Below are 25,759 nucleotides of genomic sequence, written 5' to 3'. Positions count from 1 at the left end.
AGCACATGCTGAATACCTTCCTGAACTGAAGCCTGTGTGTTTCTTCACAAGCTCTGCCCTAACGGAGATACCTTAATGCAATTTTTATCCCCTCCATGTCAAACACTTGTTAACTTGAGAAACATTCAGCTTGGAGAGGTTTTAAATTGCTACACCACAGCAAACCACCACAATTACAATGCATTGTTTCTTGGTCCTCTGCTGCAGCCAAAGGCAAAGCAGCATGAAAGCTGAAACAAGCACTCTTTAGTATTTTTTATATGTCCCTTTACCAAGGCTTCAGTAGATCTGCTGTGTTATCAAAAAGAGACTTAATATAGATGATGGCAGTGCCACTGTACCCTAAAGCATTTACCTGCAACAAAACTCATTTAAACATGCAGTGATTTCTAAGTGGAGACATGTACCACACCTGGTCGTGCTACTTCCTATTTTGACAAACAACTGATTTCACCTGATTCCATTTCTTTTGTCTCACAAATATTGCATGTACTATGCAGTACAATACTTTTTAAGAATAAAGATTTTCCATGTATTACTATATGATGTTGGCCGAAGAGTGCAGTAGCATTAAATTCTTCTCTTCCTTTTAGTTACATTAAAAAAAAAGAAAAATCATGTAAGTACCTAAAGTAAGAAAAATTAAAACAGATTTGATAAAAAAAACTTTTCTCCATAAAACTGTTTTGCACAAAACAAACTTAAAACAAAGACATATTTTGTCTAAAGTATGCAAAATTGCTGCCCTTTTTTTAAAAGGTTAATACCAAACACAAGTGAAAACAGTATCTGCCACATATAGGAACTACTGAGATTTTCAGAATGAATGTCTTTGAGATAATTTTGCGCATAGGTTGTCTGAATTCTAGAAAGGTTTCTTTTACCATGCCTATCCCTTTCAGCAGACTCTCTGGCTTCCCAGACTCCATAAGGGACTTCTGTCTAGCCCCTCCTTTTTCGTCTAATTTTCTTTCACTGTAATTTTAATCTTCTTTCTGTTTTTGCAATCTTGCTATTTGTACTCACTAGTCTTTCCTCCCCCATATGCTAGTTTAAATATTCCAGTCCCACTGAGATTTTTATTCCAACCTCCTCCCTCATCTTCTTTCATTTCTTAGACTTCTTTTTTTATCCTGGTGGGGTTTTTTTTCCCCCTCTTAAAATAATGTTCAGGGAATTGAGAAACCAAAATGGCTCACATTACCACTGAGGCATCTCTAAATGGCAAATAAATGAGTCCTTTGAATAGTGACATTCATTCCAGTGAGATGCCAAAACATTATAACAAATAGCAAGATGAACAAGTGCATGCTTTTCATGCTGCTGTGGAGTGGACTGCCCTTCTTCCACACCACAAGCCAGAAAGAAAAACCAGAAAAGATGAGATGCCCAAGATATCCAGTTTGTGAAACTCTTGGGATGAAAAATTCATTTATATCCCTGAAACTAATTTGGGGGAGGAGGATAAGAGAAAGCAAAACTTTTTTTTTGGGTGCAAGTTGACTACCACTTTTCATCAGAGGATTACCTAATGGCCAAGTAAATATTGTTCGAGGCATTGTACAAGCACAGCTGTAGCCAGCCTCTGAGTTTGTTGCCTCAAAGAAAGGAACACCAAAGAAAGATGCAGTTTCAAAGCAAAATCAAAACAATGAGGACACACGGATATGAGTTTCTTGATGCTTTTTTAGGGAAGAATATAGGACACTAAAATCAAGCGAGAAAAGACAGATATAGCAAGGGAGAAGGGGACAAGACAGCCAAGACCTTAAAGACCTGCAAAGCAAAGGGAAACGAGTGCTGGTGCACGCAGCCCAGTCAGCACAAAACATGGCAATTCCAGGCAAAACTAGAGAGTCTATTTAACATCAAACCTCAACATGCTCCTATTTTGCTCAGCATATCTGGCTGGCCTTTCTCTATAGCCATATGACAGAAGCAAGCAAGACAATTCACAGGTCCCATTTTCCTCTGGACTGACCTGCCTTCCACAGGATGTATGTCTGAGGGTCCTGGTAAAATATTGTCTCAGCTTTGGCCTAGTTTTTGGTTTTTTTTTCTTTCAAAGTAGAGATCTGCTTCTATAGCTCATCTTCTTACTGCACACAGAAATACTCTGCCTGGAAGAAACTTATCTGTAACTGACAAAACCAAAAGCTAAACAATTGTTTCTCTAATGCTCTTCTATCCCCCTTCTAGTCTTAATCACTGCACAATTCTAATGTGATTCTTAGCAACACATCAAGCTACACAGTCTAGTTCCAGCATTCAAGTCTCAGCATTGCTCTCATTTTGCAAAACATGCCTTCCTCAGCTTGGTTCATGTTTTGCAAGTAAGTATACAGCCTGTGAACAAGTTGAAAGTGGTACTGACTGGTTTCTAGCTAGCAGGAAGTAAATGCATATATCAACAAAGCTTAAAAAATAAAAGCCCAAAACAAACAGCTTATGCACTAAGTATGATATTCTTATCTCAGGGCAAGTCCCCATATCCAGGTTTCCACATACATATTTCATAGATATTCTCTAATTAGGACCCAGCAGAATGGTGACAACAGAATTAACTGCACCAGGATTTCAAAGCTAGTAACCCAGTTAATTACATTTCCTCCTAAAAAATGAATTGTGGATCTCCTTCAGTAAAGCTATCCACACAATACATAATAAATGTTGATGCAGTTTAAAAATATTTGAGGCTTTGTAACAATTTTTTACCATTTTGCCAGGCTAGTTACTGTATTTAAACTAGAAACATTGATGGCTATTGCTTCTACAGTTTGGACATTTGTCAGTCATTTCATTTGCTAGACAGGAAAAGAAGTGCCTTTCTGTAGTCTGCCAGAGCCATAAATCACATATGCATGAAGTGGGAAGTTTTGCTTCAAGTTTGTGTCAGTGTACCTCCATCTTGATTACATCATTTTTCAACAGTTCCAAACTCTGCCTCTATTAGCAGAAGCTGCTAAAAATTAGCTCTGGCAGAGTAGTGGCTAAATGAAATATTTGAAAGTATTTCAAGCCACAGCTGGTGACTTCTCCTAGAACTTCAACAAGGCTATCCATAAAAATACCTAATGCAAGACTATTAGAAAGTCCAAAATGCACAGAAATTCAAAACAATATAAAATGGAATATTATACTGATAATAAGCCTGCTTGCCACTGAAGTAGGTCCTTGGTCTACCCTAAATGAAGAAGGATCACTTGTAAAAGCAACATAAGTCAATGATAAGATTTTGTAATGCCTTAACACATACCTCTCCATTGCCTTTGCTATAAATACAAGAGGTCACACTTGGGGCCTCTGTGCATCTTGGAAAGCAGCTCTAGCGTGGGAGAGGTTGCTACAAGAAGACCACTGATGGCAAGTTCACTGTTAAAAATGACAGTGAAATGACACAAATCACTTAAAAAAAATTATAGCCTTCTAGTTCTAAAGAAGGTATAAAACCAAGGAATTATGGAAAACGATGCTTCTCTACATTTTCAGAGGATCAAGAAAGGCCACCACAAATATTTCAAACGTGAAATTCATGTCCAGCTTTTAAAGTCATGTGACTGAGCTGGTGTAAGAGTAAATGATGTTAATATGTGGTAATATAGTGATTTAAGTAAGCATTACTCAACCTCAACATCCATATGTTATTAAAACGCCCCAGTTCTGCTATCTCTCTCACTCTCTCCCATCACTTTCTTATATTTGTGTGGTCCTGCAATAGCTTCAAAATCATGAGCTTAGTGCAAGATTTACCTTCATTTATAAGGTCCAAAATGAATAGCATGGCTAACAGCTCTTAGAACACTTATTGCTCGGAACTTGATCCACATCTGCAGCAAAGTGTTTTTCCAACAGAACAATACCCTATCTGCCCAATGTGTGCGTGAGGGCAGCATTACACCTTGAGTCAACTAAGCACCCCACCATGTGGATACAGCTCTGCCAATAGAAGCTTTACTCAGACTGTATCATACAGGGAGGTAGAGTAATTACATTGTCAGAAAAACTTGAGACAGATATTATTTAGAGTAGATAAGGCTTGATTTATATTGCTAATTTCAACACTGTTAACCTTTAAAAGAAATAACTATTTCAACGCTCAGAGTGCTTAAGAAAAAAGACAGGAAAAAGCACATCCTGGAATTTAACCAACATGCTTTTTTTGACAATGAGAGTGAGGAAGATGCTGCCCATTCTCCCAGTACAAGAAAGGTACCTCAAACATCCAGTTCCAGAAGTCAGCTTAGATACAAGGGACTCCCAAAGGAGTAGCTAAACAAAGAAACCAGTAAAGGACTTCTTTCTTGTTATTACTATTTTTTATTTAATCCCAGATTACATACAGTGACATTCTGGACAGTACCTTGTCTATGTAAGGCACCTTAGTAACTGGCAGCTGGCACAGCAGCAACAACAACCTCTATTTTCAGTATTACCTAAATTGCAAAGGCTTAAAATAACTCACATTCAGCTGAAAACAAAGGAAATGTTAATACCTGGCTCTCTCATAATGCTTTTTACCCATAAAATTCAGAGTAAATACTTCTTTTTAGTCTGTCAACTTGGAGAAAAATAAAGACATAAAACAATTAATTCTACCCCTGGTCAAAGTACTCAACAGAAGACCTAAAACCTGAGCCTGGGCTTTCTCTTTTCCAGTCTTGTATCACTTTTGCTCAGAAAAAAACACATGCAAATATCATAACAAAAATCTGTTTGCATGCTATATACACAGAAGCACCACTATTGCCAAGAAATAACGATTCTGAAATGTCAGTTTACCCATGTACACGGATACTTAGAGTATAAATAACAAAAGCATAGAATGTATAAAGGGTATTCTTTAGAATTACTGTATTGATAACTTCATACTTAACTCCACATTAGCAATTAAGCCTAGCAGATCATTTTAGACAATGCTCAGAAACAAGAGATTTGTCCAAGCTTACCTTCTCATGATTTTCTATCAGGATTTCAACGACAATATTCTGAAACTTCAGGTCCATGATGGCTGCTACAGTTTCTTCCTGTGGCCTCATTAAGGTTGGTCCAAATACTACTCCTAGATTTGCCACTGTCATTAGATTTCTCTTGGCATGCTTTGAAACACTTTTTGAAAAGAATTGAAGGAAAAAACAGGAAATAGGTTATGAAAAATTTCCATCACTGTTGGAAACTGCAGTCTACAAATGAAAACATTACATTTCCTTAATCTATGTTTCAGAAGTTTGTTTTCTGCAAAGTTTCTTCAAATAAAGTTTACCAAATACTGCAAAACAGAAAAGCCATTCTTCCACTGGCAATTTAAAAACAAAAGCAGTCTCTTGCTGAAATTAAATATATAAAATGCACTTAGCCTTGGACCAGGGCGAGTGTGAAACCAACTTAAATTTGCTAACAGATCTCCACTATTCACTTTGCCAGAATTTGCGAAAGTATAATGTTCCCTTTCTCACTTCAATCAAACCCTCAACTGCTGGCAGGACTGCTAAAGTAAATACTTATATGGCTTCATTAACGGATTAAATTTCTGCCTTTCCCGCCAAAACATACACAGCATGAGTCAAACGTCTTGTCTGCTTTTGCACGTTTAGTTCTTGGTATTGTGTATGACAGCATCAAGATGGGCTCCAGCTCCAGCCATACTCAAACAAGGCCCTTTGTAGTTAAACAAAGGTAAAGACAAAAATTCTGACAAGGTAGGAGAGCAGTTCATAACACTTACTTTGCTAAATGTTTCACCAAAATTTCCAGCATCTCTTTGTTCTTTTCTGGGAGCTTATGGACCAAGAAGTGAATAGCATTAACTCGAGATTCAGGACTCCCACTTTCTATGGGACATAGAAATAAATAACTCAAAAAATAGAAATACAATAAAATGCACAGAAACACAAAGCTTCTTCCACCCCTGCATGGAAAAATACTGTGCACACCTTGCTTCACCATTTATTTATCTCCAAACATAGCAATACTGAACATATGTGCTTTGTTTTCACAAGTTATCTTGTTCTAGAATTATCAACTTTGTTGCTTATTTTGTGAACTCATCTTTCAATCCACCTGCAAAAGGATGCTTTTGTTCATCTATTTTTAAAAATAGCTGTAGTTATTGTTTTGCTGCATTGGACTCATCTGCTTACAAATATACTGCAAGGTGAGGAGTGATGTTACTGGGTGCCACCCGCTGAAACTGTACTACTTTACATTTTATCATCATTAACTGATTATCCTCATCATTAGAATGCAGTTTTGTTGGTACTGCGCAGCTAATGATACACAGTTTCCAATGCAAGGTAGCACAAATGCAATAAGACAACGCATGCAGAAGGTTCATATGCTCAGAACGGAAAATCTAATGATCTCTGAAGACACAGAGGAACAATCACACAAAAACCCTACTGACAGACACTACTATGATAAAAGACCCTGAGTAACTACAGCATCCCTCTCTAGCACAGTACAGAAATAAAGCAAAAATAAGCAAGGAGCTATTTTTGTGTGTTGCATGTTGAAGAACTTTGACCCTACAGGTTTCACTAGCACAGATGAAAACAGGCATCTGTAACACATTAAAATTATCCCTCTTACTATTTCTCAAAGTTGTATTAAATCGCAAAATGGTATCTCAGTAGTGCTTACAATGAGAAGAGTGGAAATATTTTTCTTGTATATAATACTACTTAGTACAAGGTACCTAAAGAGAAAAATTAACAGCCTACTCTGAATGCAACAAGTTTCAACACCAGGACCACTCATCAGATCCCATTTTATTCTAAGGCAACTTTGCTTGTTTAATTTATTTCATATAAAATACCACCATATTTCTTCAATGCACATTGCTACTTTTTTTCCTTTCCCCTTTGCATATTACTACAGATTTTAGGGTTGTTTTTTAATTCTTTTGCAGCGAACACCCCTGCACAGATTGCAAGAAAATAGACTACCAAAATGCAAAACGTTTAGCTTCTATTCAGCTAATCAAAATTCAGACAGCCAGAAAAACATAAGACTTCTTTAAAGGAAGGCTATTTTGCACAGATACAAAATCACAAACTCTAATTAAAGAATGGCTAAGCAACTTAATCACAAGATACAGTCAAGACTTAAATAGTTTCAATCCACACTAATACATATCAAGAAAATAGAAAGGAAAACCTTTTAATTTTGGCTTTTTTTTTTCCTCCTAATAGTTTCAGAGAAAAGGATATTCCTTACAATTCCCAGTGTTGTTGTTTTTTTATAGCCAGCATAGGAAACAACACTGACTGCCTATTTTTAAGTATACCGTAACTCAGATCCGCAATGTTGATTAAGTTTCCCTCCCTACTACATGGAATCAACCCCTCTATAAAACTGTTTACTACTTATGAACCCTGTACTATTTAAAACATGTAACTTAAACCGAGTTCCTTTATTGAAAAAGACTGGAAAATAGAGAAAAAAATAAAATGAGAAACTGCTCGCAAAACTTTGTAGGTCAAGAAATTATTTTAACACTTTCCAATACAAACGGGCATACTCACTGTCTAGGTAAGTATGTTGAATTTTGTTTAAGCACTTGGTCTTTCAGATGTGCTTTGGCAACGAAATTCATGGGCTAATTTTCATTTTGAATTAAAGACCACAAGTGAACACATTCTGCAGTCGTGGAAAGCTGTAACAGCAATCTGAAGAAGATACAGTAATTGTCTCAAAGTTTATTTTAATTTTGCTTACCACAGTTTGCCAGAAGTGCCACAGGCTGGAATGAAAATCACCTAATATCTGTTTGATACTTTACCAAAATTTTTCGTGCACAGTTTCCCTCTATCCTCTTCCAAAAAAATTCCATGTACATTAGGTACCATACAACTGAACTACAAATGCTGTTGTGTCTTCTCCAAGTCTGTATTTGAACTGCCAGAGCGCAATCTGGCCTGCTCTTGCCTTTCTTCTACTAATGTATGAGGAACATTCAAGCCAGCCTGGATACAGAGCTAACAAGGCACTGAAAATAAGGGTCAGGCAGTTGTGCTTTAAGGACCCAAGTGAGCCTGAATTAGTGCATTTTCCTTCACTAAGCTTTATACACTGTATAAATGAAAGCAAAAAAATATCACAATCTAAGTAGATGCTTATCATTACATAATTAAGGTAATAAGAATGAATGTTGACAATGTGAATCCAAAAGTTTCCCATAAAAGTCAAAATTGCACTATGTTAAGTCTGTCACAACCTTGTCTGTCAATAGATACGTCATATACGATACATGCTAGAACTAGGTTAAAACCTACGTATTTTTAAAACATTTATTATTCCTTATTCCTATGTTTTTATTGGGTTGAAGAATTTTTCTGAAATTGCATTTGCAGTGCACTCCTAAGGCCACAACAGTACTGTAAGAAAAGCTTTCTATAACTACAGTAATGTATTTACTGGCAGGAACGATGAATTCTCCATGCAACTCGTATGTCATCAGTGGCTCTGGAAGGCTTCTGTAAAACAAGGATGACATAATAAATTTAGCTGTATTCTGTTCCATCTGTATTTACCCTAAGCAGGAAACCTTTTTAACATTCAGTATAATCCTCGTACTGGAGGCAACCACTGTTACAGTGGCCTTTCAATGCAGTGATTTCCAGTGCAAATGTAAAACTTGGTATTACCAGAAAAACAAGACAAACTACATTCATTCATCTTCATCTGTGAGCTGAACTGGTGCCTCCAGTCTATCATGAGGCACCTTTCCAAACTACGACACTGACACTGTTTGTCGGATGAAGATTGTACACATACACTGTGTAATTAATTCTTCATTAATGTTTTTAAAATACAGAAATACTTTCCTACTTTTTTATTTATTCCATAATAAGAGACTCCATAAGAGAGACTCAGGTCCTCTGAAACCCAAACCATTCTATCTTGATAACAGTTCTTTGGCATTCTTTAATAATGGTTGCAGTAATACCATATTCAATAAAACCAGCAGATTAAAAATACTGTATTGGTATTACACTATGAGAGAGATACAGAAGTTCTGCAATCTATGTTCTTAGGCAATTTAGTAAAATATCTTGATCAGAAATCAGCCAAGTCATTTGAACAGAGAACACATTTAAAATTCTCACTTTCGACATTCAAATATTATCAGTATTGCACCTAGAATATCAGAACAAAACCTAGAAGGAAGAGAAAAAAATTATGACCTTTCCCCTTTTCATTCTACTACATCAGAACACAAAAAAGCAAAAACTCTTAACTGTCTTAGCCAACTGTCGGTAACACTCTCAGCAAGTTTACTAACAATTCAGCTTTTTGAACCATCAGTGAAATTCTTACATACCCAACACAAAAACGTTTTGGAGCTTGTCTCACAGAACACAAATATTAGGGTAGCTAAATTATTTTGCTTCCCTCAAGACAAATCACAAACGTTACCTGCTCAAAATGAACCTCTATTGCAAAATATAGGAAAAAATGTAAGTAATGTAGCTTAACACACTGTATAGGAGAATTAGATTATTATTCATAATCTAAAACATAAATAAATCAATGGGACAGGCTTACCGCAGATACTGCTTCATAGCACTAGTAATTGTCTTCACTTCCCAATCTATAGAGTTTTCCAGGTCAACTTCATTGCAGGTTTTTGCATCTAGAAAATAATCAGAATGAGAAGAAACACGTGAAAAAACAGATTTCTAAATAAGTATGCCCTACATGAACAGCAACAAAGTGAATTTGATCATTATATATTTGCTCACATGAATGCAGAAGTAGTACGTCCTTCTTACTGTTAGTTAATAAGAAGACAATATCGGAACCTCTTTATGAATTCTGTGTCTATGTTTTGTTTGAAAAAATATTTACTGCTGATTTATTTTAGTGAAGAATTAAAAATCACTTTCATGTAAAGAGATCTCTACAGCAACTGGTATTTTCACACCTTTAATTAAACAAAGATGCACACAAACACAGAAGGATGTACAAAAACAGTTCAGAAAACAGACCCATTAGGAGACTTTTTACCAGGTTAGTTGAAAGAGTCTTACAACAAAACAGATCAAACTGAACAGTCATATGTCTGAATCAGGTGAAAGACTTTTTGACAGAATACAGAAAACCACACAGCACACTGGAATGTTTTGCAATCAAAAAAAATCCTTTTGGCCTCAAAACAGGAGGTAATAGCTAGTTGACATAGGATCACATGTAGCCAAACTAGCCCAATGTATTTGGTAACTTCAAGTGTCTGAGCTTCTGTTATTACTGCCACATGTTTCCATCAGTCACTACTGTAAACTACAGCAGTAGCTGACACAGATTATGTGTTGACCAGTTCATACAATTCAAAATTCATTTGTTACTTTGCTTTTCAGACAAATGACAGACACATTAAAAAAATCAAATTAGGATCCCTGATTAAAGGTGCAGTCCTTTTACTGGGACCAAATAATTCTGTTCTAAAGGCTGTGCCAAGCAATTATTTCTGTAACTGAATATTCTCCCTCATTATATCAATTATTTAAATCTCATTTTAAAATACAAGTCAGACCACATTTTCTTCCAAATCGTTACTAGCCAACCACCATGCAAAATACTTAGGATTGTCTCAGGAAAGAGTTTATTTTTTCCCTCTGTTTAGCATGCTGGCTGTTTCAGTGTTCAAATTCTCTCTTTTTTAGAATCATAGAATAGTTAGGGTTGGAAAGGACCTCAAGATCATCTAGTTCCAAGCCCCCTGCCATGGTCAGGGATACCTCCCACTAAACCATGCCACCCAAGGCTTCGTCCAACCTGGCCTTGAACACTGCCAGGGATGGAGCATTCACAACTTCCCTGGGCAACCCATTCCAGTGCCTCACCACCCTAACAGGAAAGAATTTCTTCCTTATATCCTATCTTTTTTTTTTTTTTGTGAGAAGAAAGCCTTTCTACTGAATTAATTAATTAAAAAACTGCCATCACATCAGAAACTAGTGACATCTATGAGGATTTGGTTACTAAACCACTATGTTATATCTGTTTAAAATAAAAAAAAAATAAAAAATAAAAAATAAAATCACAGCTTCAAAATCATCAACCTCCTTTACAGCCAAAGTATGCACTCAGTTTTGTGAAATTTGTTGATGAATTTGAGGAAGAAAACAAGCATCTTAATTCAAAAACAAATCTCTTAAAAATAAAAAATAAAAAAATAGAAGGTACTGCTGAAATATTCCATCATCTCTTGGGGAAAACAAAACAAAACTTTGCTTCTGCCACGAACCCCAAACAATTGCTAGTTTGACTGTAGCAACCATTCCAACTTATAGTCTGTTTTTCATTTTTGGTTTACAGTTGTCCTACATCACTCTGTGCCTCACCACCCTATATATCTGACTGTTCCTGCTGCACTTTCCCCTCTGCTTCGAACACCCCAGGCCATTATACGAACTGGAACTTCAACTGGGATTTCAAATATGACAACTAGTTTTCATGCTACTTGTTCACATAGCAGCCACTGTGCGCTGAATGGCAACTTTAAGCTTATAAAAATAACTGTGCACATTTATGGAACAGCTTTTGACAGATCAGCTCTAAATTTTATGCAAATCTTTCTGACAATAAGGGAGCTAGAGTTTATAAAAACAGTCCAGTTCACTAAACTAGGTTAGGAGGAGACTCTCTGCTTTCACACGCAATATGCCCACTGTAGGAGTGTATGCATACTGTCATTTACTGCATATAAAATAATAAAAAATTCAGTATAGTTGTTTTGAAAGCTGCTCGTTCTGAAAATGCAGAAGTACCTGGAAGTTTTCTTCTCCAAAATGTTATGTCTGGCATTTTTCATGCCAGGCAGTATCAGAAATGAAACTCCAACTCCCAAGTCCTTAGCAGTCACTTCACCACAATCAAGGGTCAGTACTTAAGCTCACCTATGTAGTAGTTTGTATGAAATTTACGTAGGCAGCTATGAAAGCTTGTATGAAATAAGCCATATCAGATCTATAATGTAGATCACAGACAAAACATGAATTGGTCCCTGATGCATTTTAAGAACTGAGCCTCCTGATGGCTGACAATTGGCTGTATTGCCTATAACAGATACACACAACATGAAAAGTACTAACAGTATCCCTGTTCACAATGAGATATCAGATTAATTTAACATTTTCCCTTGAAAAGTAATGAGTATTTTCCTTTTCAAATGCCTTACTTGAATTTAGATGAGATTACTGCTGCAAAACAGATCACCATAGCACAATAGCAGTTACAAGTAACTTCAAGGAGTAAGTTAATTGCAAAATAAAGGTGGTTTGGTTTGGTTTTGGTTTATTTTTAAAGAATTGTACAACTTAATTGCTGAGTCATTTTATAGAAGACTAAGTTTTACTACATTTTTGCATTAGAAATTAAAACCTATGCATTCTTAGTATTAGAAAAGTATATATTGGTCTTCTCATACTATTGACTCTCAATGTACTTTCCCACATTTTATAGAAAATGTTCTGAAGGACAAAACTAGATGCTATTATGTCTCTGGTTACCATTTGGAAGATTTTTTTTTTTTTGCACTTTGGGCCTTTCAGACTGTGAACCTCATGGTCAATGACAGGTAGCCTAAAATACTTTGAAACCTTATCAAACATTTTAAAATACAGAAAGCTAATATGAGGGTTTGATGATTCTGAAAAGAGCTTTCATAAAAGGCTATCTAAGAGTATACGCAGAGACAAAGGATTAAAGATTAATCAGTCATTTTAAATTCTCTGTACCTCTGTATCTCAAAAAGAAGCCCTCTTTATTCTACTCTGAGAACAGACAGATAAAGAGCACAGATAGGATCACTTTCAACAAACCAGCAGAAAAAGAGCACCTGCTTGCACCCTAACTTTTTTCTGTTCAATATTTTGCCTCATCTTGATACCACTGTATTCTTCCAACTTCAAATAATATATGAATCTTGGGACTGACAGAAAATGTTTCTAATTTTGAAAAAGATAACTAAAAGCAGATGCTGGAATCCCCAGTAAACTCTTCCAGCTGCTACCGAACCACTGGCAACCTGAGCCTATTTAATTTGGATACCACTAATGGCAACGAGGAAAATTTGCCTGCCAGGCCTGCACGCCCAAGCTAAGCCAGTAAGTACAAAACTGAAAAACATCTTATGGTAACAAATGCATTTAATCGAGGAGCTCTGAGTGATAACTCATCATTCTTCCTATGGTCAATAGTTAAAGATGGTTATTGTTTATAGAAGCTAACTCCAACACAGATAAACAACCATAAGAATCTGTTATAGATCAGTCATTTTTATTAATCCCAGCTTGCATTTCCAGAAAAAGTCATTTGCTACAATACTTTAAAGATATAGGCAGGTTTACGAGCACTAATGGAGAACTTCAGGGTGCTGTTAATATTGATTAAAGTAAGATATCATAAATTAATATTTAGCAAGGTCATTGTGACAGATTGATATGACATGCAGGTCCTCAAGCCTGATGTCTTATAATTTCTGAAGAGACAGCCTGTTTGAAAAAATAAAGGAAGGAAAAGAAAAAGTTTTACAGGTGGCACTGAACTGACAGCAGCATATAATATAAAAGCGCTTTGTCATTCACATAATGTCTGGGGTAATGAAATGAATTCACTTTCTGGCTTCCTCCAGTTTGCAGTGCCAAAGAACACTGTGTTATCAGCACAGATGGAGCATGCATGGTTCTGGAGAAGAGCCTGGTGCAAACTGCAAACAAGCTTCTTTGCATACCAATGAATCCCTGAGAATCAGACCTTTGCTGTCAAGTGACAGGTTTGGAAGCTCTATAAAAATGAACTAATCCCAGTGGTCTTGTCTGACTGCATGTTCTGTCAGTGCTCAGGACAAGAAATTGGGAAACACGACACATCTTGCAGTCATGGCTACAACTTTGGTGAGAGATATCAGGCAGACGAGGGATTTCATCCAGGTGCCAATACTTCTATTTTCTTTCCTCCCTCCCCTGGGGACAGCAGAGTGGCAAGAGAACTACAGTCACTGGGATTAAAGATGCATCAAATTTTCCAGAAAGAAAAGGGAGAAAAAGTTTCTGAGAATAATTTTATGAATCGAAAAATCTAAATGCTAACTAGGTATAAGAGAGTCTAAGATGTTACCCACATATAAGAACTATACTACTAAGTTTATAAAAACAAATCCTTTCTCCATCTGTCTCCCGCCTTGGCACATAGTTATTATTAATACGTGTATCACATTCCTCCTCTTAAACCAAAGAGCTCTTTGCCAGCAGGCTTAAACTAAATGTCTTCTTTTGCTCAGTGATTAGCTAAAGACACACAGGGGCACATACAACTGTACGTCTTAGACGAGGGAGAAGAAAGGTGGCAACTTCAAGCAATGAAGCAATAATCTTCATACTTTCCTGAATTTGGTATTTTGGATTTTCTGATCAGACCTCTCAACTTAGGCTGCTTCAACCCCACTTATCAACCCCACTTATATCAACCTTGCACAAAGCCCATGGTTTGCTGCTACATGTCCCATAGCAGTTCTGTTAGTTTATTCCTACCAACTAATCTTGGTCTTGCTAACCCAGGGGAACTTACAGTGATATGGGGTTTATTTTCATGGACTAAAGCAAACTAGACTTGGCCCACATAAACAACAACTACAGGCAGATGCTTTTAAGACTAAGTATTGACAGTAAAACAACATAAAATACTGAAAAAATAATATTTGTAAAATAGAGGCATACCCATCAACAAACTCAGAAGTCTCTGGACCTTTGAACTCACCCCCACAACTCTGTACAATCCTTGGTCATTTATACCTATTACGCAAAAAGAGAAAAGAAAAAAAAAGACAGAAGATCAAGCAGCCAAATTCAGCATTAGAACATTTCCCCTGGCAACAAATGCCTCAAAGACAGACAGTTGTGAGAACAGCATTATAAATAAAGTATTGCAAGAATCCTTTTGTTCTGTGTTTTTAAAATAAGTTCATGTTGTGATTTGATAAAGGTTTTGTGTACCTCAATTCCACTTCAGAAACTGGGAATAGAAGCAAACAAGGACAAACCATTGCTTAGAAAGAAAAACAAACAGCCAAATACACACAAACAAACAAAAAAGAAAACAGATTTTTTAAATGACATTTTGGATACATCAGCATCTATATTCTAATAACACAAGAACTAAACCAATGACTGCTAAATTCAGATTTCTTTACTAAACTTAATTTTTCCTTCTTCCAAATATGTGGCTAACAAAAAGAGTTTGGATAAAATACAGAAAAACTTGAGCCTATTCTCAGTCCTCAAAACCAATGCTTTTTCAAGTTCATAAATGCTTTTCATTTAAGATACAAGACCTTATTCCAACCCACTGTGGTCCACACATACTAGTTATGTCCAGAAGCACCACAGGTTACTTAAATCAGTACTTCTCGGTGTGCTTAGGATCAGAGATGCCATAAACAGCACAATATCCTCAGTCCTCTACTCTAATTTCATGTGGACTCTGGACCACTTTTCTGTCATTCCTGTGCCCTTTCGTCCCACATATGCAGTCATTTTTCTCTTCTTCCACTGCTTTTGCCTTCCTTTACTACACCCAGTTTTATCCCCAGGTAAGTATAACTATGAATATAAATTAAAGGAAAATGGAAGGGAGAGAAGGAGAAGGCAAGGAAAAGGGCAAAATAAGGTATATGTCTTTGTCTTTCCTGCATTGTTTCAGAACCCATTTAGTGGGAGGTGAAATATTACAATCCTGAAGCCGACACAGACATTTGAGAGGCCCCATAATAAGTAGCCATCTACAAACACCACAATGCTCTACCTCTATATTCATACTGGCTTGGAAGAGTAGGAATGCCACAAAAAACCTGTGCTTCTACTCCAAGGAAATTTTTTCAAATAACAGATTATGTGGTATTCTTATTCAAAATATCCTTCAACAAAGGGAGACTTGTGGAGAGCTCCCAGTTTCGATACCAAACTGTTCCAACCACAGCAGGAAAATTAAAACCAGTCATATGAGAAAAAGTTTCTTCTAAAATAAGTATTAGATGAAGTATGTAAAAATCATTAGCCTTTTAATGAATTACTGTCAGACACAACCATAATACAAAGCAATAATTCTCAATACGGTGGAGGGAATTTTGCATTTTCTACCTCTTATTGCCAAGCCTAGCAACATCTTTTCCTTCTTCTTTCATCCCCTTCTCTTCCTCACATAATCTGCAGATTCCTCCCTGTTAGCACTGCTCCATCCTCAGTCTCAGTGGGAAGCTGACAGGCTATGAGAGCAGCTCTTAATCCTCTTGGTTGCTCAACCTGGGCAAAACTGGCCCTTTTCTTTCCCCAGGCTACAGGCACCACTGTAATGATGCCGAGTCTCAAGGTAGATGCCATGTTCAGAGCTTGCTCAAATTAACAGAAAAAGCCAGATCTCCATTATTTCATCTGTGATCATCAAAAACCACAATTCTAGAGTATGCTTGCAGTTCAGCTGTGCACAAAAGAAACAACCACAAAAAAGCAGCCATGTGGCCACAACACCATTTTTCTCAAAATAGGAGGTTATCAACCCAACCAAGTAAGTTTTCCAATGATCCCCTGACAACAGTGTCATAACGTGCAACAGACCACTTAAAGACTGCCAACACTAAAAAATAAAGCAAACCCAAATACCACCATAGTCCTTGATTCACTCCAAACAAGGATGCAGTAGGAATCTGTCCCGAGAGCAGCAATTATTATTTTACTTCCAATTTCTCAGAGATGTCCAGGAAAATTCTGGTACAAAAGTAACACCAAGCTTTTAAATGCTCTGCCAAAATGCATCACACTTTTTTTTCATACAATATCCTCTACTACTTTTAGTACCAGAGAAGAAGCCTTCTGCATCATATGCAAGAAGCTAAAAAGCTGAAGAAACACTGTCACAGTCAAATACAGCTCAGCTTTTGCTTATCTCAGAAGTTGTTTAGTAACTTTCCCTGCTTCTGACATTAAAACTACTGGGGAACCAAACTGTGCTGACCCCAAACATACATTTATGGGCTTAAAAGTAATTAAAGTCAAACCACAGAAACTACTACTCAATATTAAAACAGACCTGATATGCAAAGGTCTCTGAAATGATGGCAGTATTGAAACCAAAACAATCCTCCAGCCATAATCATGAGTCTGTGATAGCAATTATCAGATAATTGATCAGTTTCAAATTCATCAACCTGAAAAAAGCACAGCTAATTGCTAGCAGACATCAAGAAGTGCAAAGAGGAATTAATATTTCAACACAGTTGTAAATTATACCTTTAAATGTACCTTTAAGTGATGTTTAAAATATACAAACCTGGTTTGAGACAGTACCATTTCTGTTTTAATCTGCACATTTCAGATCTTTAGCACATCCAAGACTGATAATGCCTGGCATTTACAGAACACAATTGACAAGATGACTCATTGCAGGGAAGAGCTTACCACCGACTAAAACGTTTAGGGGTTCAGATGCTGTGTCTGCCGACTCAAGCAGTCACTATTAGCAACATTGAGCAGTAAAGCCCCACGGCATAATTTCCTTCAGATTTACATTATCTCAAGATGTTTGGCTGTCTGATACGGGAATTTGGCATAGGCACACGATTTGTGAAATATGCTTACAAAAATAAGGTACTGTAAATAAAACAGGAGTTTATACTATTGTAAGCAAGGTAGGGAAGTTTACTTTGCGGCTGGCACTGTACATGTGGCTGACACAGGCTAGTAGAATGGCTGCAAATACAACTTTTTATAATCAAAGTGCATAGTACAGAAACAGCTGTACAAGTGACACCCTAAATTCAAGGTACTGCCACTTTTTTTGGTATGTGAAAAGGTTTTCTACTTCCTCCTCACCATCTTTTTGTCTCATGAGCAGAATGGACAGACAGCTCAATACTGCCATCTCTCTCTGCAGCTCAAATTAGCAGCTCTGGTAGTTCTAAAATCAAGACAAACACCTACCACATGCTCACAGAAGGTACAACCAACTCCTTGCACACAAAAACATGCACAGTCTTTACTACCAGAACAAACAGCTCTTTTATGTTTTTATAAACTTTTATCCCATTGCATAAATTAAATACTAAAGAATAAGAATTAAAATAAAATAAAATGAAGAATCACTAAATATTCTCTGAAGAGACAAAACACAGGTGCACATCCAATCAGCATTGTGTTCAGCATGTGAGAGACAGGCTGCCTATCTTGATGCCTCAGCATCTCCTATCAGGTAAAGTATGGCCAATGTCTGATAAGACAATGCTGAATCAGAAGCTTACATGCATCTTAATCAAGACACTGCCTCCAATTCTTCTATTCATTCAGAGCAAATAATTTCCTTCTTGGCTTTGTAAAAGGGAACTTAACTGAGAAAAAATGATCCAGCCATTGACAAGTTTATGTTCAGTATCTCTGCTACACTCTTCTCTCTCTGAATACCAGACTTTTTCTGCTATGACATGACAAGACTATTCTCAGTTTCCACCCACACTAGACTGTCCTCTCTTCCTACCCACGCCAACCTCACACCCATTATGATTAAAAGAGATAAAAACATGGCACACAAGCACAGTCTCTGAAGAGGCATCTGTCCTGTTTTCTTCTGCCGAACATAACTTGCTTTGATGTGTTATCATTAAAGTAAAATAATCAAGTAAAAACTGATTTAAGAAGCAGCATAGGTATAAAATCTGCAACCTGAAAGATGGATTTATTTTCTTCATTGTACAATTAGCCAAACCTTTCTGAGGCAAACAACTGAACACCCTCCTAGCCCTCTGTACAGCTCAGCAGATGTCCTGCAGAGCACAGAAACTGATCCTTTAGGAATGCTTCAGTTAGACTCTTGGATGAAGTCAGGATTTTAGTTAGGCTTGTTTACTTAAGAACATTAAAAAAAAAACCCACAGTTGAGGTTAAGTTCAGCATTAGGTAAACAGAAAACCATCAACAACTGCTTGAAATACAATGGATGAATCAATTTCATTGAAACAGAGCTATGTGTATTGCTGAGTTCCTGGAAGGTAGCAGTACCTCACCTGAAGTCATTCTTGAAGCTCTAGGAAAATAAATATTTATTGAATACTGACTTTATTTTTCCAAGTCCTCCCCAAACCAAAACTAATAGAAAAAAAAGTCAATTTCATTTTTAATAATTACCACAAGGCACTATTGACTGTAGGTCTTACAAAGGCTGTGTGCAAGGAATAGTGAAGCTGCAAGGTCTCCAAAAGACAGAAAATACTGCAGCTAACTTTGGTAACTTTAATTCTCTTCCAAACTATGCTTCAGGGCAGATCCCACTACAGGGACGTATGCTTCTAGCCCATGAAAGGTTATCATCTGTTCCAAACAACAGTATTAGGCAAGCTTACACATATATTTTGCACTACCTTACATGCACCTAAATCACAGAATCATATAATGTTTTGGTTTGGAAGGGACCTTAAAGATCATCCAGTTCCAACCCCCTTGCCATGGGCAGAGACACCTTCCACTAGACCAGGTTACTCAAAGGCCCATCCAACCTGGCCTTGAACACTGACGGGGATGTGGCAGCCACAAATCAGACCTAAAGGACAGAGTGGACTTGAACCACCGCTCAGTTTAACCTACCCACCCACAGTGAGAAGAAATCACATATCTAACCCATTTTTCCTAATAGCCATTTCATGAAGAAAGTGTTCACAATTCTTCCACAATCATGTTCTTGTTTCACTTAGTTTCTGCAGATTATCAAAGAAAGAAAAGAGAGTTCTCTTAAAGAGAACTATTTGAACACACCCATAGATAATAAGCCAAAATATAGTAAACTCCACACTGCTTTCAGTAAGCATGACTCATAACGTATTGTAAGGTAGCTGGTCACTGTGCTATAGAACAAAACCAGCCTTTCACTACATGACCACATGCTACCCTTTTCATAAAATCTGCTACATCCACTGCAAAGAGAAGATCCAGTCTATTTCAAAGCAGGATTTTGCAGTGAAGGCAACTTATCTGTAGGATGCCAGCTTTATCTGCATTATTTCCCAGCTGAAATATTCAGATTGTAAATGCCAGTAACTGAAATTTTGAAGTGATGAGACAGGCAAACCCTATTTGAAAAATATTCAAAAGAACAGAATGAACAAAAATAACACCAGCTAGAATATGGTCTAATCTGGAATAACATCTTTAATGCATCACACAGGACTGATACAAAAAAGGCCAAGAGAAAAACGATTTCAGATAGTTCTTGCTGTTTAAATGCTAAGTTCTCAGTATCACAGAGGCTAATCGTTCTTACTAATAATATTGTATAGTAAGTAAATACGTGGAAGATATGACTTTTAAGTAAGATCCTACATTGACAGGAAGTGTGAACAACCCATTCTTCTTTTGATTTATCTTATTTAAGATGGACTGGGATATACAAAAAAGGATACAAATATTTTACCCTGTGCAGTGCTCAAATCTCTAGAAAAAAAAGATATAAATCCTAAAACATCATAAATCTCCCTCCCCTTTGGGAGAAGGGAAGGAAGGTCAACGATTTAGGAGAAAACCAAAATCTACACAGAGCACTTTCAATGTCTCTTTTAGCAAACTAAGAAATACACCATCAATGAGTACCTATTTTCATATCCATCTCTTTTTTTAGAAAAACAACAAATAACAAACAAACAAAAAATCTCAGCTAAGCAAGCAGGTTCTCCACACAATACCATATACAACACAGTGAGCCATAGTGTGGCTGGTCACCTCCCATTTCAGCATGCCTATTGTTTTCTCCTCGCACGGCAGCAATATCAAAAGCTAATCATACCCAGTGGCCAAGTTACGCAGTGTCTCTGACACAGCCTCTCCACAACCATAATCCCAACTACCTCTTGAATACTATCTGCATACTGACCTTTCTGTTCTGTCTCCAATTTTGGAGAAAACAATGAATACATGAAACAGTAAGTCTGATAGCGTCCTTGTGCCTGTTGTGAAATAAATACCACCAGAAGTGCTTCAGTACTTCCTGGTATTCACTTCCCTGCTCAGCTCTTATTCTTCTAAGTGACTAAACAGAAAACCTCCACTCAAAGTCCACGAATGAATTAGTAAATCAGTCTGTTTCAAAAGCAAAACAAAGGTACAGAAATCACCTACAGGACACAGGGATTTTTCTCAGCTGTTTTGCACAAACATTGGCTTCCTTTGTCAAGACAGTGCTATTACCCCTTCAAGCAGCTCTTGAAAACACATTTCTTGAGGGAAAGCCTGAAGAAATTGAAGAAATATTACAAATGACTGGAACTGGACAGAAGCAAACTCCTGTTGTGGTCAGTGTAATATCTACCAAGTTATGTCTTTCCAAGATATCTCCAGGAGACTAGATCACAGAGGGCTTCTTCAAAGAGCAGGCCAGCTGCTCCACCCTCTGCACAAACAGGTTGGATTGATCATTACCTCGTGTTTCAACAGCACTGATGCACTTTTTGATGATGGTGAACCCTATCTTATCCAACTGCGCACCTACAAGGGAAAAAAAAAAAAAAAAGCTTGAAAAGTTGTAAAGCACCAGTAGAATAACTGTCCTTCACTCAAAAATAAGGCTGGACTTAACCGCATAACTAGTGCTTCTCTAGCAAAACTGTAAATATTCTGAAATGGGAATACTTGATCACTTTTTCTGGAGAAAATTCATTCCCCTTTTCTCTTTCACAACTCTGCCTAGCCCAAGAAAAGGCTCAAACTGGTGGTAATGGCTTCACTGAATCTGTTCACAGCAGCACCCTTTGAAGAATGGGATCTCTGATTAGGTACATATGTTGGCAGATGCAAAATGGAATTTAACAGTACTTGCTGCAACATCAACAACATCTGAGAGAGTTAACCAAATGGAACAAGGAAGTACTTATGAAGAAAAAACTTAACTATCAACAGCAGGGCTTTTACCGAGTCCTACCCCAAGCCAAAAAATTCCCACACTAAAGATATGGGACACATGTATATCATTTCACAGCAGCTAATGATCGAACTACACAAAAGCAGATGTATTAACAGGACAACATCTGAGTTCCAGCATTCGTTTGTTGTTCCTATCTTATTCTTCTTCTTTTTCACATCAAAACTTCATTTAAAAGCTTATACTGCAAAACTGCCCTTCCCCCAGACATCTGGCCTTCTTGCTCCTGGGGAACTGGTCTTGCACCACAAAAATAAATATCGTTGGAAAAAACTTTTATTAATAACACCAGGATCCAGCTTCAAGCAATAATTTATAATAATAATAAAAAAAAAAAAGGCATAAATTCCCTGATAATGCAAGAAGGATAACTGTTTTCACACATACACTTTGCTAACAGAAGCAAGCTAGCATCATTTAAAGAAAGCCATCTTCTCTATTCCCATGTTATGGTTTACATTTTAAACACGTGCATTCAGGTTTTTTGCTGACCATTATGTTGTCAGCTGTGATTGCTTTTAAAACCATACTTATGTGTTCTAACAGATGTGTACACACAATCTGGATTAGGAAATGTGATGCATTTACATAAAATTAACTCTTTTTTGAGTCAATTTCCAGGATAAATTAGCAAAATCAACCAGACTGTTTCTGTAGCTTATGTCCACTGCTACAATTCTTATATACGTACTAAACTGAGTTATTGGAAAACTCATTAATTACAAAATCCACAAAGTATATTCAAAATTTGAGATTAAAAATATTTATTTATGTTAGATCCACAGAAAAAACATTTAGCCTTTCTCAACTGTAAAATGTTAACAAAAACCAGCTTTAATAGTAATTCAAATACTTACTTCCCTCTCGTTTTGCATTTGCTCTATTCATATTGATGAACAGCTAACATAAAAAGAGTAAAAAGACAAATTATTTTAAAGAATCTTAAGAAACCAGAAACCATACACCCCCAATCTTAATGCCCAGTCGGCACAAATACAGTTGTTTACAGTTAGAAAGTATCACCTCTAACAACAACAGCTCTAACAGCAGGACCAGAGGTCTGTGCCCCCTCAGAAAGCAGATAATTGCACTTTTTAAAGATGTAAATACAAAAAACAAAGAAAAATCTCAACAAATATAGCCCCTCAGGGAGCAGAACAATCTCAGTTGTTAGCATAGCCACAGAAATCAACTGTGATTTACACGCTCCATGTTCCTATGTTTCTCGGCAGGTTAGTTTACCACAGTTCAAGTTCAGTCAGTTGTGAATTGCTTTGACAAATCCTGGGAATTACATCCCAGCCCAGCATCCCAAAAGCTGTAAGAAGTTTTAAGTTGGCTGAGTGCACCTCAGACAACATCTGATGGTAATAAACAGATCTGCAGATGAAACAAGAATTTTACAACAATAATGTCAATAAAGCCTACTGCTAAAATCCCCAGCAGCCAACTACCAGCGACAAACACATGATATGATCCATTATTTTTGGCCTGCAAGACCAGTATTTATGATTGTAAGATTCATCTGTAGCATGTTTCAATTCTGCCGTTCAGACTAATTTCCTGATGTAAACTAGAAATTACGCAAATTCAAGTAAAACTTCATTCCCATTGACAAGGATTTTTCAGATTCAGCTTAAAAAAAAAAAAATACCATATAACGTATCTCATGCGAGTCTTGCCACTGAAATGTAGCATGTCAGCAGAAGGCTAAGTACAAATGGTTATATTAGACATTCTCTAGAATACCAATAACATCATTGTGATGGGAAACCATTTATAAAATCAATGCTGTCATTACAATGAAAAATTTCTCCTATTAGCATTAGCAGTTACCTACACCAAGCTTTACCAAGTTACTCATCTCTCCTGAATTTCACTTTTATTCTTTCTTCATTGAATCTACCATTTTGCAAACTACATAATCTCAGGTTACTAAAGTATAAATGGGATCAGGAAGCAGGGAGTAAGAGAATTTCTCCATTACACCATAGATAGATATAAAATAAAGACTCTTACAGCTTCTTTTCCATCCAAGGCTTCCATCCACAGCTTTCTGTCTTCCTCAGAAAATGCTTGCATGGTCACAGGAACTCCAGGCCTGCAAATGTACCAACCACACAGAGTAATTGCATTCACCAGTGACTACAAAGTCTACTTCCAACAAGCAAAAACCCATTACCCTAAAAGTCAGCATTGTTTTATTTGCTTTGTTACTGAACAATACTCACCTTTAAAACACAAGGTATAGAACTGATACATACAGTAGGACATAACAGAGGATAGAGAGGAAAAAGGAAAGTGAATGTAATCTGCAAAACTCATTGTTGATAGCTTGTTGACCCCAACACTTGCTGTGAGTTCCTGCATTTTCTGAATTCTAAACAAACTTGCTCTTGCGTTGCTGTTACAGAAAAAAATGGCTTTTGTCAACTTATCCCATGTGCGGTCTTCAGCTTTAGAGCAGTGACAATTATTATAGCTTTTTGGTAAATATCTTTAAAAAATAATCAATTCTTAATGCGGTACTTCGTTACAAAACTCTACTATCATAGCTTCCTAAAAAGCAGGGATGGACAACTGCGGGATGCAGGGATTAGCGAACAGAGATTAACACAAATCTACTTTTGTGTTTATGTAACAGGAAACTAAGAAGAGTGTGTGGTTCAGCATAGTGTACAAAGCAAGGAGAGTTAAAAGCAGAACAAGTTATTTGGGTAATTATTTTTCTGCCAATTAAAAAAATCATTGTACTCAGCCTGCCAATACTTTTGGCAAATTTGTAAATCTCATTATATAGAGATGGATAGAAACAGAGAACTAATTCGTAACATTCTCTCTCTCTCCGCCTCTCTTTTGTATTAAATCTATTTTCAAATACCAAAATAGCTGTAGAGGGAAATGTTATATCTAAAAGCAACAACACAGAAGAAACCAACACAAATCCCACTTTTACTTAAAACTGCAACAGTCTACACACCGTATTTTTATAACTAGAGAAATTTATAGTTGGTTTTCACCTTGCCATAAATTTTATCAAACCACACAACTTAACTGCAGTGTAAAACTCAGCAGGTACAAATACCTCCTGCTCAAAATCTCTTTTTGGATGCCATGTGAGGATGAGGCATATGCACACCCTCTAGGAAACCAACCTAAACTATAACTTCAGAAAATGGCAGCAGCCTAGCAAGTCATTCTCTTTTTATCAGGTAGAGAGAGGAAAATATTAAGCCATGAAAATGGTATCTCTTGCTACTCTCAGTGACAGACACTGAGCTCTTAGAGTGGGTGAGGGAAGCTTTGCCTTCATTTCTACAATTAATAGCCTTTATGACTAGAAGAAGCTAATACTGGCATTAGAAGTAAGAGTAAGCAAAGCAGTTTCTCATGCCATGCAAGCTTTTTCCAATGCAAAGTGGTCTGCTAGCAGTGCAGAGCAGCAATCATCATAAACATGCAAACTTAATCACTCAGTAGGGAAAAAATACCCTAAGTAATTAGCTAAATTAACAAAAAAAAAAAACTCGCATGCTGATTTTGTTTTTTTCTTGTCTGCTTTCTTTTACTAGTTAAAACTAAAATGAAACAAGTTGCTTTTATGAAGGGCAAACTTCCCTTTTTTTCCACCAAATTTGTAACTGTCAAGGTATCAGAGTATCACCTAGAGGCTGCATGAAACATTATTCGTCTTCAACTTAAAGTCAGAAGAGATAAAAAAAACCTTCTCTCCTCCTTGTCCTGTATTGGTAAAATTAAAATCCAAGTATTATTTCAGAAGGATAGTGCTCTTTATCAATAGAATATCTTT

The 25,759-nt window shown here is 36.8% G+C and overlaps 1 protein-coding gene across 2 annotated transcripts in view; it reads right to left on the bottom strand.

Annotated features, from left to right (window-relative positions):
- ARHGAP10 (Rho GTPase activating protein 10) overlaps positions 1-25,759 on the bottom strand; it is a 154,392-nt gene that overhangs the window by 51,936 nt on the left and 76,697 nt on the right. The window contains exons 11-18 of one of the 2 annotated variants that reach the window (XM_065688430.1): positions 23,968-24,049; positions 22,806-22,848; positions 21,450-21,515; positions 14,718-14,792; positions 9,544-9,631; positions 8,413-8,471; positions 5,723-5,828; positions 4,947-5,106 (exon numbers count right to left, since the gene is read on the bottom strand). In XM_065688430.1, the coding sequence (XP_065544502.1) occupies positions 4,947-5,106; positions 5,723-5,828; positions 8,413-8,471; positions 9,544-9,631; positions 14,718-14,792; positions 21,450-21,515; positions 22,806-22,848; positions 23,968-24,049 (679 nt within the window). The remainder of the gene's footprint in view (positions 1-4,946; positions 5,107-5,722; positions 5,829-8,412; positions 8,472-9,543; positions 9,632-14,717; positions 14,793-21,449; positions 21,516-22,805; positions 22,849-23,967; positions 24,050-25,759) is intronic. The other variant, XM_065688436.1, reaches the window with a different exon arrangement.

Source organism: Lathamus discolor, chromosome 1 (genome assembly GCF_037157495.1).
Source record: "Lathamus discolor isolate bLatDis1 chromosome 1, bLatDis1.hap1, whole genome shotgun sequence".
NCBI classification, from domain to species: Eukaryota; Metazoa; Chordata; class Aves; order Psittaciformes; family Psittacidae; genus Lathamus; species Lathamus discolor.
Note: the sequence above shows the minus strand (reverse complement) of the source record. Positions and strands in the feature narration are given on the sequence as shown.